This window comes from Ambystoma mexicanum, chromosome 13, assembly GCF_040938575.1.
Source record: "Ambystoma mexicanum isolate Mex_15411 chromosome 13, UKY_AmexF1_1, whole genome shotgun sequence".
Lineage (NCBI taxonomy): Eukaryota > Metazoa > Chordata > Amphibia > Caudata > Ambystomatidae > Ambystoma > Ambystoma mexicanum.
This window is the reverse complement of record NC_090938.1, coordinates 375,095,306-375,109,911: the sequence shown is the minus strand read 5'-3', so window position 1 is coordinate 375,109,911 and position 14,606 is coordinate 375,095,306. Positions and strand designations below refer to the sequence as shown.

Below are 14,606 nucleotides of genomic sequence, written 5' to 3'. Positions count from 1 at the left end.
TGCTAGGAATTATTTAGTCCAGAGTAGTGCTGTCTGTTATGCCTTTGTCTTCTATTCTTTTGGTTAAGATGTCATGACTAACTGTGTCGAAGGCTGAGGAGAGGTCGGGTAGAATGTGTTCTGAGGTTGTGTTTGAGTCTGCGTTAGTTTTTAGGTCGTCCCAGGTGGATACTAGTGCTTTTTCCGTTCCTCTTGCAGGTCTGAAGCCGACTTGAGCTTGATCTAGCAGGTGGTGTTTTTCAACATATTCTTGGGTTAGTTTATATACGTAGGATTCCAGGAGTTTTGCCGGGTAGGAAATGTTTGAAATCGACCTGTAGTTGGAGAGGTCTTCTACGTCGCCACTTGTTTTTCAGAAGTGGTTTGATTTATGCTGATTTGAAGGTCTTTGGTACAGTTCATGTAGCTAGTGAAAGGTTCAGAAGGTTTCTGTAGAATTCTGCTGGCGTTCCTTGTGTGAGGATTGATTTGTAGCTGTCCGGGGGGACAGGGATCCATGGGTGATCCAGCTTTCTTGCTGCGTTACCAGAATTGTGAATGCCTCTGCTGATATTTCAGGAAAGTTTTTGAGATTGTGCTGAGGTTCTGTTAGATTCGCTTGGTAGTATGTTGTGGTCGGTTGGTATGTTTTGTATGGTTTGTCGGATGTCATTGATTTTTTTTCTTGAAATGGTCTGCCAGGTCGTTGCCTAGTTTCTCTGAGGGTGTTGTTGCAGCCTGGTGGGTTTCTCATCTCTTTAATGATGTTAAACATTTATTTTTGTGTGTTGGTGGCATTGGTGATTCTCATCATAATGCCTTCTCGTCGCCTTTTTTTATTGTATGCACGGATTTGTCTCTGGAAGTTTTTTTTTTTTTTTTTTTTTTTTTTTTTTTTTAGTCTGGTTTAAATTCTTTCCTCCATTCCAGTTCTATCTTTTTGTTTTCCATTTTCATGGTGTTTAATAGTGGTGTAAACCATTTGGCCATTGCTCTTTTTTTTGATGGGGTGAATGGTTTTTCTGGGGCGATCTTTTCAATTGCGTCTGCAATCCATTTGTGTAGTAGCTACGCTTTCCTGTCTAGGTCGGCTAGTTCTAGTTCTGTAGTTGAGGGTTTGGTTGACTCCAGTTGTTCGAATAGGTTGCTTTCTTTGACGTGTTTCCAGTTCCTTTTTGACGGGTTTGGATGCAGACTTGAGTAGGCAGAGTGATCACGAATGGTATGATGAGGTGGTCACTCCACAGTATTTGCATCAGCGGTGCCGTCGTGATACGATTTTTTTTTTTGGCTAAAATTGCGTCAAAGGTGTGTCCTGCCGAGTGTTGCCCCTTTGACTAGTTGTAGTTTCATGGTAGTGAGTTGTTCAATCGGTGAGTTTTGGGAGTTGGCATTGCTGTCTTCAAACCAGATGTTGAAGTCCCTCAGGATGATTAGGTGTTCGTGGTTGATGGATATGTTGGTGATGGCTTCTATGAAGTTGTCAACGAAGGTTGCATCATATGTCGGTGGTCTGTACACCAGGATGAATGTGACGTTGGTTTTTGGGCTTGCTGTTAGGTGTATTACCATGGTTTCGCAGTTGAGGATGTTGAGCGGTTTGTCTGTTTTTATTTTCAGGTGTTCTTTGAATGCTATTGCGATGCCTCCTCCTTTTTTGTTTTTTCGGTTTATTTGAAGGCTTTTGAAGTTGGCTGGAAGGCAGCTTTGGAGTGTGATTTTTTTTTTTTTGTTTTTTTTGTTTTTTTTGGTTTTTTTTGGTTTTTTTTGTTTTTTTGTAGATGTCCAGCCATGTTTCTGTGATGAACAGGATGTCAATGCCGTTGTCATCGAGTAGGCCGAAGATCTGAGTGTTTTGACATGGATCTTGCGTTTATAAGATAGCAGTGGAGTTTGGAGGTGGTGTTTGGCTTGGACTTTGTTGTAAAGGTCGTCTTCTGGTCGGTATTTTGGGTTCCTTTCTGGTTGATCTCGTGCTGAGGTGTAGGTTTTGGGGTGTCCGCTTCTTCGAAGAGTTCTTCTAGGTTCTGCCTTGCGTTTTTGTTTTCATCCGGTTCGTCTTCCATGAGTTGTGGTTGTCGATTGGAAATTCTTCTTGCTTTGGTGATGTAAGGTGTTATCCCATCGGTGGTGTGTTTGTTGTTTCTTTTGTTTATCCTTCTGCGCGTTTGTGCTGGGTAGTTTGATATTGCTGCTTCTAGCGTTGTTGGTTTGCTCTGGTGACCATTTGTCAGCGAGTTAAGGAGTTAAGTAGAGGGATTTGTCTCTTCTCAGTGTTGATTCGATTTTTGTTCCTGTCTGTGGGGTGCGTTCAGTAGTTGTAGTTCTTTGTTGCTGTTCGGGAGTGTTTGTTGCTTCTTTTTTTCTTTCCCTCTGAATGGGTAGTTTGCTCAGCATTATAAGAGGTGGTTTAGTCTTTATTTGTTTGCTGATGCCCAGTTGGTTCTGCATTGGTCTGGTTGTCTTGTGGTATAGTAATGGGTGTGGAGGGCTGTCTGCTAACAGGCTCTCTGTGGGTGGTATTTTGTTGCCGACTCGTTCTGACGCTGTCTTGAGAGGGGTAGGAGAGGTGGCTAGGGGTTATATAGTTGGGTGTTATTGGTGGCTCTCTTTAGTGTCCTTCTTCCTATACACAGTTCACTGCAGTAACGAGCAGTGTGTTTAAGGAGGATGTTTACTAGTTGAGGGGTGATTTGAGGGGCGCAGCTAGGACATACGCCTTATGAGGTGTGAGCCTCTAATCGGGGCGTCATTCCACAGTATTCACTGGTGGGTTCTGTCTCACTTTAGGGTTGAGTTGGTCAGCGGGATTTGAGAGGCCTGTCTAGAGGTCTATCAAAGAGATACGAATATCATACTATGCAGTCTAGAAATAGTACCCCTACTAAGCTTGAGAGACCTGTATAGTGGGAGAGAGGCCTATCAATGCAATTTTGAATATCACACAGCGCAGCCTGGAAGTAGAGCTCCTACCAAGTTTGAGAGACCTGTATAGTGGGATAGAGGCCTGTCAGTGCAATCTGAATATCATACGCTGTAGCCTGGGGATAGAGCCCCAACCAAATCTGAGAGACCTGTATAGTGGGAGTATCAATGCAATCTATATATCGCACAACGCAATATGGAGACAGAGCCCTTATTAGGTTTGAGAGACCTGGGAGAGGCCCCTAAATTCAAGCTGAATATCATACAGTGCAGTATGGAGATAGAGCCCTTATTAAATTTGAGGTACCCGTATAGTGGGAGAGAGGCCTATCCGAGCGATCTGAATATCAGACTATGCAATTTGAACACAGATACCCCTCCTAGGTTTGGGAGACCTGTTTAGAGGCCTATTAATACAGTCTGGATATCACTTGATGCAATCTGGACATAGAAGCCCCGTTAGATTGCATTGATAGGCCTGTCTCTCTCGCAAATCAGAGTATCATATAATGCAATTTGTAGACAGAGCCCCTACTAGATTTGACAGACCTGTGTAAGTCTATATAGAGGTGGGGAGGTATTTGTACTTTGTATTTATTGATTTATAAAGCACTTTACACCAAAGCGCTGTACAATTGAACAACTTAATACATAAAAACATAATATAACAGTATAAGCAAATTGCAATATGAATCGGTCAACAAAACAGTAAGAAGAGCAATTAACTGAAGGGAATAGGAAGAATAGTGGAGTAGGACTGGGTGGGGGGTGATGAAGAGTAGGCGGCGGGAAGGGGAAAGGTGAGAGTGGCGAGGGAGGGGAGGGAGATAGTCAAGGGGAAAGATAAAAGGAGGGAGGCGGGAAGGGGTTTCAAGGAGGAGAGTGGAGAAGGAGCGATTTAAGGGAGGTGCGGAACGAGGAGAAGGTGGGGGTAGAGCGGATTGCAAGAGGAAGGGAGTTCCAGTGCAGGGGGGCTAGGAGTTGGAAGGAGCGGAAACGGGAGGGAGCACAGGGGGACGGAGGTACAGTGAGAAGGAAATGGTCAGCAGACTGAAGGGAACGGGAGGTTGAGTAGAAGGAGAGGAGGGCGGAGAGATAAGGGGGAGCAAGACCATGGAGAGATTTGAAGACCAGGCAGAGAAAGTTGGGAGTGAAATGGAAGCCATCCAAGGGAAGAGAGAAGTAGAGATGGAATCGCGGGAGGGAAGGAGACAGAGGGTACGAACAGCAGAGCGATAGATTTGAGGGGGGCAAGATGAGAAGTAGGTAGTCCAAAGAATAAGGATGAGCAGTAGAAGAGGCGGGAGAAGATTATAGTTTGGTAGCATGGAAGGTGAGAGAGGGACGGATTTTTTGAATATTGAAGAGGTGGTAGTGACAGGTGCGAGAAGTGAGAGATGTGGTGGGAGAAGGAGACAGGGAGACTAGAGGGAGGAAAGTGAATGAAAGGGGGAGGAGAGGAAGGGGGAAAGAGTTGGAGGGAAAGAATACGACTTCAGTCTTGTCAGTGTTGAGAGAGAAATCGGGAAGACATCCAGTTCTTTATGGCAGTAAGGCAGGAAGAAAGTTTTAGGTGAAGGTCAGTTGAGAAGGAGGCGAAAGAAAGGAAAAGTTGTGTGTCAGCATAGAAATGGTGGGAGATGCTACCGGTCAGATGTCTAGCCGGTCAGATTGGTATAATATTAAATATTGAGTTTCTCTAAGTTGAGGGTGGGGCGAGATATGCAGTGGGGAATAATCACCTTGTTTACTATGGGTTTGATAAGTGTCTCGATTCTAGGGTAGAGTAGTTGCTCTACTCTTGACCCAGGCCGCTCCTACCTTACTGGTCCTTGTAGTTGATGGTTGACTACTCGCCACTGGCTTCCCCTGCGGACACCTACTGACACATCTTGGGGCCGCCCTTGGCCTTAGGGCCCTTAGCCGCAGGGCTGCATGGGCAGAGGTAAACCAGACTATACTTAAGAACACTTTAGATTCCGCTGAAACGGCGGGTTGATCCTTAGCTCAGGGCACACTCCTAAAGAGACACGCGTGGCTAAAACTCTGGGTTCAAACCAGAGACACAAGCGTCATTTATTAATAAACCCTTGGAAGAATCAAACTTGTTTGGAAGAGCGGTCGACAAGGCCCTCGAGACCGCAAAAAAGGAGCACAATACACTAAAGATGCTAGACCAAATTACTCGGAGACCCTCCACAAGATGAGGATCTGGTTCCAGACGCCTTTTTCGTGGCCAATGCTTCCCTCAACATTATATCTCGGGAAACAATTGGTCCTCTCCACAGGTAACCAGCCGATACACCACCACGTATCCCTAAAGGGATCAGCGTCGTGGGAAAGGAAGGGGCCGGAACTCTACCCCCAGAGGCTCCCCTGCATCAGGTTCAAAATGACCTGAAGATTCGGGTCCCCTCCTATGCCTCCCCGGTCGGTGGCCAGTTAACAACATTCCTTCATACATGGTAGGGGATAACCACGAACCAGTGGGTGCTAAAGAATGTGGCCCACGGGTACGGTATAGAGTTCAGCCGGTCCCTCGCCTGCTTCAACAGACCTCCACGCGCAAGACAACTGTCACCAGACCATCTGCAGATCCTTCTTCAGGAAGTCGAGACCCTACAAGAGAAAGGAGCCATAGAGGTCGTACCTCTGTCACAGGTAAACTAAGGTATTTATTCAGTGTACTTCTTTGTACTCAAAAAGGATCTCGCCATGTGCCCTGTATTAGATCTGCACCCAGCGAACAAATTTGTAAAGCCACAAAAAATCTGCATGATAACTCTGCAGGAAGTAATTTCCCTGCTCTCATTGGGATTACATGGCAACACTGGACATGAAAGATGCATTCTTCCATATTTAATGTTGCCGGCGCACAGAACATATCTCCGATTCATGATACAAGACAAGCACTATCAGTTCAAGGTACTACCCTTCGGTATAGCATCCACACCAAGGTTATTTACAAAGGTATTAGCGGTGGCAGCAGCACACTTGTGCAGGCAATCCATCCTGGTCTATCCTTTCCTGGACGACTGACTCATAACAGGGGACTCTTACGAAACCTGTCTGGCAAATACCCAAAGAGCGATAGATCTTTTATTCAGCCTGGGTTTCTCTATCAACGAGAAGAAATGCAGACTAGACCCCAGGCAGGTCAAGCAGTTCCTAGGTGCTCTAATTCGAACAAAGGACGGCCTCGTCTTCCCCTCCAACGATGGGGTCCAAAACATGCTGTTTCAATCCCTGTAGCCAGTCGAGGGGTGACAGTACGCAAAGCTATGCGACTGTTAGGAATGATGGCGTCATATATTTACTTGGTTCCCCACGCGCGCTTGCGTCCAATGCAGGAGTGGCTCAACAGCCAGTGGTGTCAGGCCAGCGGACAGTGGGACGATCTAGTGGTAGTCTCGCCAGCCCTTGGTCTCTTGCTGCGGTGGTGGTCAAGGGACAATCTCTTGAAGGGGAAATCCTTCACCACCCCAGCAGTGGAGGCCACTCTAACTACAGAACCATCTCACAGGTTGGGTAGCTCACCTGCTTCAACAAACAGCGCACAGGGTTTGGTCATCAGACATAGCATCCAACTACATAAACCTGTTGGAACTATTAGCAGTGTTCAAAGCACTAAAAGCTTTCCAGACACAACTGCAGGGAAAGACGGTCCTGATCCTCACGGACAGCACCACGGCCAGGTACTGTCTAAACAAACAAGGGGGCACTCGCTCTCCAGGGCTATCCAAACTGTCCCAGACCATTTGGAAGTGGGCTCTCAAACACATGTTCCTATTGTCACAACATGTTCCAGGGGAACTTAATCTTCTGGCAGACGTACTCGGCAGAGATTTTCCACTACCAATGGAGTACGAATGGCGATTGCACAAAGTCATCATCTCTCAACGTTTTCGCAGAATGGGGCTTCCCAGAGATCGACTTGTTCGCAACTCTGGAGAACACTCAATGCCAAGATTACGCCTCCAGGTACCCCCAGAACCGTTCCAAGGGGAACGGACTCTGGATAACATGGTCAGGGAAATTTGTTTGCTTTCTCTCCTTCCGCCCCCGACTCCCCTACTCAACAAGATGGTGCATAAGATGCACCAGTAACCAGTCATGATGATAATGGTGGCCCCCATGTGGGCCCACCAACCCTGGTTGGCGCATCTGATGGAGATGTCTCCATCTCCTCCATTAAAACTGCCTTGCCCTTACAACATGTCGCAAGACAAAGGGGAGACTCTTCATCCATGCCCGCAGACATTGAACTTAGCGGCCTAGCTCCTGAAGTCAGTGTGTGGGCACCTGCAGCTCCCTCAGAGATGTATGGACATACTCAGGGAAGCTTGATACTGCTATTCCAGTAAGTGGAAATGGTTTGTCATCTGGTGCAACTCTAAGAGCATCAACCCTATTGACTGCTCTCCCACACACATTTTGTACCTGACTCATTTACTTGACTCGGGCCTAGTCTTTAACTCTCTAAAGGTTCACTTAGCGGCACTTTCAGCTAACACTAATTCACAACAAAAAGTGTCATGGTGGAAAATACCAGTTATTAAGGCTTTCATGGAGGGAGTGAAGAGAATTCACCCTCCCATTTCTAACCCAGCTCCCGGATGGGACCTAAACGTGGTGCTGACTAGACTTATGGGGCCTCCTTTGGAGCCCATGCACAGAGCGAGTCTTAAAGATCTCACCTACAAGACTGCCATTTTAATAGCCATTACTTCCATTAGGGAGAATAAGTGAACTACAAGCGCTCTGTTTTAGACCCCTTTGTGACAGGTCACAGAGATATGGTGGTTCTGCGCACTCATCCTACATTTGCGCCTAAATTAATTCAAAGTTCCATGTAAACCAATCCATAGAACTAGCAACTTTCTTTCAAAACCCTTCAAGCATGAGAGAAAGAAGCCTGCACACACTTGATGTACGCAGAGTAGTCATGTTTTACATAGAAAGAACTCGTCCACTAAGAAAGACTGATCAGTTTTTCGTTTGTGGCAGCAGGCAGAGGAGGAGACCCGGTCTCAATCTACCGTCTCTAGGTGGATTGTCAAATGCATCACACGTTGTTTCTTTCTTGCTAAGAGAGAACTGCCCTTCAAGCCTAGAGCACATTCTACTCGAGGAACTGGGGCTTCCATAGCAGTCATTGCAAATGTTCCCCTTGAGTCCATTTGCAAGGCGGCAACCTGGAGTTCTGTAAACACCTGAACAGAACACTATTGCCTAGACACTCATTCTAGGTCTGATTCTCAGGTGGGACAAGCAGTACTAAGACACCTTTTCTCTACTGTTCCTTCTCACAACCGACCTCCAACTCCGGGTATTGCTAGCTAGTCTATGCACAGCATGTGATTCTAAGCAGATTAACAAGCATCAGAAGACATGCATTACTTATCGCAATAGCATTTCTGATGATTGCATCTGCTTAGATTCACATGTGCCCACCCTTCCTCCCCGCTCGGATGAAAGGAACATCGACGTCTTACTACTTTCTCTCTTTCTGTACTCATTCACAATAGTCATAAGGCTCCCTCACGGCAGAGAAAATACAATCGGGGGGACCTAGACGCGTGAGGGATTTTGGGTACACTACACGTCATGTAGGGATAGTGTTACAGGCACGCCCATGTCAATGCCCCCTTTCAATTCTCGAAAGACGAGATGCAATACTGGATGTCGGACTATATGCACAGTATGTGAATATAAGCAGAGGCAATCATCAGAAATGCTATTACGGTAAGTAATGCATGCCATATTAAAGTAAAATCTAAGACTGTTGCATAGAAATTGGTTCAGGATGGCTGTAGCCCAGATTCTTGGGAGTTGTAATGCTTGAACTCAGGATTATAAATGAAGGACAGCAAACAAAGGCATTCAAATAGTTCCAGGTAGGTTGGTCTCCTGTTGAAGTCACTAATGTGTTTTTAGGGGACTATTAGACCTCAGGATTTGGGGCTTGCTTCCATAGCCAAGTGTCACTAAAGTCCTCCCTTTCACTGCGGCTCTCAATCTGTTAATATTCCCCTTGTTATGGTGTCATATGGTGCGCCCGCTCCAGCCCCCTCCCCGGGTGGGTTTGAGTATCCGCACCTGTTCACTAAAGGATCTCTCTCAATGTGCTAGTGTTCCCCATAGCTAATCTTTCCCTCTATCCCGACATACCCTCTGCAATCTGCCAAGTGTTGGATCTCTAAACCTGATGTGTGTTGGGAGATTTTCTAAATGCCCAGTTACGTTGGGACCTGGTGCTTTCAAGTTATTCACTCCGGGTTCAGGAATTGTCCTGTCCTGCCGTCAGGTGGCCTGGAGACTGATTCCTATGATTGCATTGTGACTTTGTCACAATACCCAGTGACTGCAGGGATCAAATTCAAGACACTCTGCATCATCCACAAGGCTTTCTGGGGCCTTGGACTACGCTACATCCAACTTTCCCCTCCCTAAATACCTCCCTGCTAGACTCCTTCTGTCCTCTAGCTCTAACTCTCTGTAGGTCAAATGATTCTCAAAGCAGAGAGTTGGTGGTAGATATCTTTCCTCATCAGAAGCCTCCCTCTGGAATGTGCTCCCTGCCCCTCTGACTAGGGCTGGATCTCCTAAAGTTCTGGAAACTCCAAGACTTTACTCTTCTCCTCCTTCCCGCTCCCCTTCCCCTGCTAATGTCCCCCTGTTGAAATGACTGGGTGCCTGGTCCTTTGAGTCCTATAGGGGCCAGGTCACCCCCTACCAGTCTTGCACAGTAAAACAAGGGGGGGGGTCTGTGAATCGCTCTACCAGCACTAACACAGCCCAATGACCTGTTCTTTGGGGAATAACCCCTGGGAGAGACTCTACCAAGTCTTTAGCTCACTGTCCCTTTCACAGAGCAAGTCACCCCACGAAAACCGAAGACCTAACTGAAAGATAGTCATGATAGGAGGAAACTAAAGACACAGGCTGACATTGATGGACGCACTAGGATGTCTCATCAACGCATTCTGACCCTGAACCATTCAAAGCTTGCACTGACCGCTGTCACACTAGATAACAAGAGAATAGATAGTACCAACCAGTCCCACACCCGAGGAAATGGTTCAGACACACCCACCACCCCATAAATATTCCCTATGACACAGCTGGATCCGCGCAGCACCGCCACAGCGAGACAGCCCATAAGGAACCAGCAACAACCCCAGCCACAGGGATTCAGCTCAAACGGAACCAGAATTACCTGAACCAGGATACAGACCACACTAACCCAACCCTCCATTTACTGCATACTTAACTCACACAACCATCTCTCTCCCAGCAATCCGCACGCACTTTATCACGCGCATCAACACATAGACGGCACCTACAGCACACAAGGCCTCACCCGATCCGATACCTGCACCAAAGCCCAGCACTCAGTGTATACCGAGCTGAAGCCGCCAACAGCACACCACCTCTCCCACTCCCCTCCTCCCGACTAACCATACCCTCCCCTTCTTGTTTATAGATCCGCCAGAGCACCTGGGGACCAATTCCGTTGGTGACGGTGCGCTATGTAAGTACCTTTAACATAACAGAGAATAAATGTCCCTGCATATCAGTCTTTGTCCTGCCCAGGGGCAGTCCAGCACCGAAATGCTGGGCAATTCTCCTCTGAACAAGAGTACCAACAGCAACCCCATACACGTGTTTCAGCCTTGTTGGGCATCATCAGTGAAGTGAAGCTGTGCCTCTCTAAGAACAGTGAACAAGGGGTCCACGTCTGGACCGCAACTTTGGGTGAGACCCAATGTTCATTTATGCAAAACAAAGGGGGAGTCTGGGAATCTCTCTACCAGCACGAACACAGCCCAATTACCTGTTTGGCAATCCAGACATGGATCCCTTGCTCACTGTTCTTAGAGAGGCACAGCTTCACCTCACTGATGATGCCCAACAAGGCTGAAACACGTGTATGGGGTTGCTGTTGGTACTCTTGTTCAGAGGAGAATTGCCTAGCATTTCGGTGCTGGACTGCACCTGGGCAGGACAAAGACTGATATGCGGGGATATTTCTTCTCTGTGAAAGGGACAGTAAACTAAAGACTTGGTAGAGTCTCTCCCAGGGGTTATTCACCCAAGAACAGGTCATTGGGCTGTGTTTGTGCTGGTAGAGAGATTCCCAGACCCCCCCCCTTTGTTCAGTCTTGCACAGTACCCCACCACTAGCCCTTGCCTTCGGGCACCACTCCCCGACTAGCCTAGAGTCTGGTCCACCCCTGCCTCCTTCCCTACTGCCCTCCAGGGCCTACTCTAGCACTTACCCTGCCTCAACCCAGGGACCTCCGCCCCTCTCCCCCTGCAACCCTGCCCCCCCACCCCCCCATGCTCATCAATTACTACACAATACGAATGTCACAAGGCCTAGTTAGACTGTTCATCCTCCCCTGTTCCCCTTTCCCAATTTGTCTTGTGGCGCCTGGAAACACTTTCTGATGTATAGGCGCCATACAAATGTCCAATAAATAAAATAAATACCAGTGTATTTTTCTTTTTAGATGAGCCTCTATTAACTCTAAAGAGCTATTAAAAATGGTATTACTTACCTCATGCATTATGGCATTTTCTGTTTTACAAGGTTTCCTACCTGTGAGTGTATTTTTATATTTAAAGATCATATTTTTTATAAAGTGTTTAGGACTATCTCCCATTGATTCTTCATGGAAAGTGTGTAGTATACATGTGAACCAGTCCACCTCCTTAAGGTTAGGCTGACCATTTTGTCACAACTGTCAGTTTGCGGGCCTGGTGAGCTTTGAAGTAACAAGTTGTACCTGAGTCGGGAAGCTGTCCTATACCTGAAGACTCTTGAGAAAAATCTCCCCAACAGTTCTTCTGAGAATCCTCACTACAACCCATCCATGGTAATTTATTTCGAGCCTTCTGGTAGAAACTGTTGCATGTTTGTGCCATCCCCCCAACACTCCTTTCATTGTTCCAGAATCTGTCACCACATACCACCAGACTTTGAGAGTCATATTATTGCAGAAGAAAAGCCATATAAACATGGGTAGGTTGACACATCTGAGCCTTAGAAATGAGGCCTAAATAAAATCTCCCTCACAGTGCTTACTATTGATCAAGTTTGTTTCCAATTTATATCGAGCCTTTATCTATTGAGTCTTTGACTGATGGGTAGGGGAATGAGTAAACAAAAACAATGTACTTTCGAGTATTGATGAATTGGTGCCGTTGTCTTGGTCCTTCTCAAAGATTTTATAAACAAAAAATGCAAATGCTGCTTGTTTCTTCAAGGTTTTCCGTATAACCATTTGCTCTTATCCTTGTGACCTTGTCTTTTGGCCCTTAAATGTTGTACCCGCTGAGGAATCTGATGCCCACTAGTTCACAAAGCTTTGCAAATATTGTTTTTTATGCTTGTGGCCCTTAATGTATGATTTTGATTCTGACATTTCTTTGATTTTGAATTTTCTTGCGATACATAATTAGCTGAATCATTTATTTATTCCTGCAGATTGTGAAGAAGATTGAGGACCGGGCTGAGCGAATGAAAGGGAGGGAAAAACTGCGCAAAGAGCAGGAGGAAGAAGAGCGCAAAGAACGATTGAAAGAGCGTGAGAAGGAGCGGGATACAGAGCGTGTTCGGGAGCCAGAACGCGAGAAGAGACAGGAACAGAGCCGGGACCGAGGGGGGCGAGAGCGCGAGCGCCCCCGGGACTCCAAACGTCGGAGCCGTAGTCGTAGCACACCAGTCCGTGACCGTGGAGGCCGGCGCTGAGTGCTCTGGACAGGAAGTCCCTAGGGGTTTGGGAGCAGGGGGGATTGGATTGGGGCTTGAAGGAGGCTGCACACTGGACCATTGGATTCTTCATATGCTGTTCAAAGCACACAGCGGCAGTTTCAGTCTGGTGTAGACAATCTGCATCTATAGGAAGAAAGTCTTGGCTGCAGCTGGCCCCCAAGGGGAACATACACATCAACTGGTGCAGGACATGGGAGTTGTTTTTTTAAAAAAATGGCGAATGAAATGCAAAATGGACTTGCGGTGAAGAATTCTCACCTACATGATATATTTTTTCACTTTTGTTTTTTTAAGTCCACTGCGCATCTCATAGCAGTTCAAGGCAGAGCTGTGGTTAAATCATCTCCACTCTGAGCCTCCCACCCCTATCCCCACACTTTCACTCTCTGTGTGCTAAGGTCCTCTGTTGGTCAAATCCAGATCTCCATACATCCATAGGCGGCATTGATAACTGCCCAATCCCTGCATAGTTTTGGCTTTTGTGTACTATTCATTACTCTTCACCACCTCTCACTTTCTAAGATGGTTCTGCTCTATAATTAAACCTTCCTTTTTGCATTTTAGTTTTGATGCTAATTGGAGACTAGTTTTTCTGTCATGTGTAGTGCCTGGAATTTGGGTAAGAATTGATGGGGTCCTGAGGGTGCATGGTTGCTGCTAAACATTGGCTCTACTTACAGAACTTGGTGTGTGAGTAAGATTCATTCTGAACTAGTTTTACCTGTGCCCTATGGTTGACCTGGATTTATCAAAAGCCAATTACGGAGATGTCCTAGAATCTCCAATTACACTTCGGACATGCATAGGATGGGGAGTGACTTGAGTGGAAGATGTCTACCTTGTAATTGTTTTGTAAATGTGGTATATCTGGAGGAAATAAAATTGCAGTTGTAGTTTTAACCCGGCCTGCGAATGTTGTCACTTTTGACCAGTCTCGTCAATTTTGCCTATGTAGTGTTCGGACACCTATTGATTGAAGACCAAGTGAATCCTTACTCCTCCACCCAGTGCCTCTTCATGTCCTGGCATCCTAATATTCCTTAAACTCTTGTGCAGCTCTGCCCGCGGGCAGAATGTCAGAACATTTTTCCAATATTTTAAGTTTTTAAATATCTGGTTTTGCTCTTTTATTTAGTGGGTTTTTTTCTCCAGTGAAATCACCATATAAGAGCATTTGAACTGCGCTCGTACTGCTAAAGCACTAGTTGCACACTTGGGGAAAAATTGGAAAAGGAAACTAGCAGGTGGGTATAAAAGGCAGCTGTCTCTAAGCCATCCAGGTTTTCTTGATATCCAATCCGTGTAGACAGTTGTATCTAATGTGTAGAAAGTATACGCATTTGGTGAAGAAAGTTTGCTTAAAGCTTTGAGAGAAATAAGGTGCATTCATGTCTCTACTCTGTAGCATGAATGTGAGCACACACCTAGCTTTTTCAAGCTTTTTTTTCTTTTATTTCTGCTAAAAATTGATTTTCTCCAAATATGCGACTGCCGTGCCCGGCTGCATTTTTGGACTGGTTTTTTCCTGAGTGTTTTCCACAAGTTTGGTGTCCCAAAACCTTAAGGGATCATGGCAGCACATTTACACCAATCCATAAGGAATGGTCATCAAGTTTTCATTGTGCGTCTCCCTGGGATGTTCATGAAGTTTGCATTGTGTATTCTCGATCCCGGTTCAATTCATTATCCAGATTGTCAAAAAATGCATTATCGGTGCACAAAGGTAAGTGTGACAAATGTTGCCTTTCTGCTAAAAAAGTGTTTTTGCTCTGGACGACTACTTGGTTTTCCCAACTGAATTCGGTACTGCTACTCTGAGCATTGCAAAGTTGAGGGGAATTAAACAGTGTCAGGCAGCATATTTGATTTATCCTTTGCCCACATAGCACTTCACTAACCTCACTGCATCAATATCTTCAAC

At 46.1% G+C, this 14,606-nt stretch overlaps 1 protein-coding gene across 3 annotated transcripts in view; it reads left to right on the top strand.

Annotated features, from left to right (window-relative positions):
* The window catches only part of ACIN1 (apoptotic chromatin condensation inducer 1), a 422,281-nt gene extending 408,696 nt beyond the window's left edge, over positions 1–13,585 (top strand). For 2 of the 3 annotated variants that reach the window (XM_069633916.1, XM_069633915.1), the window contains exon 12: positions 12,398–13,585. In XM_069633916.1, coding sequence (XP_069490017.1) covers positions 12,398–12,661 — 264 coding nt within the window. In that variant the 3' untranslated portion in view covers positions 12,662–13,585. The remainder of the gene's footprint in view (positions 1–12,397) is intronic. The other variant, XR_011282974.1, reaches the window with a different exon arrangement.
* The last annotated feature ends 1,021 nt before the right edge of the window (positions 13,586–14,606 follow it).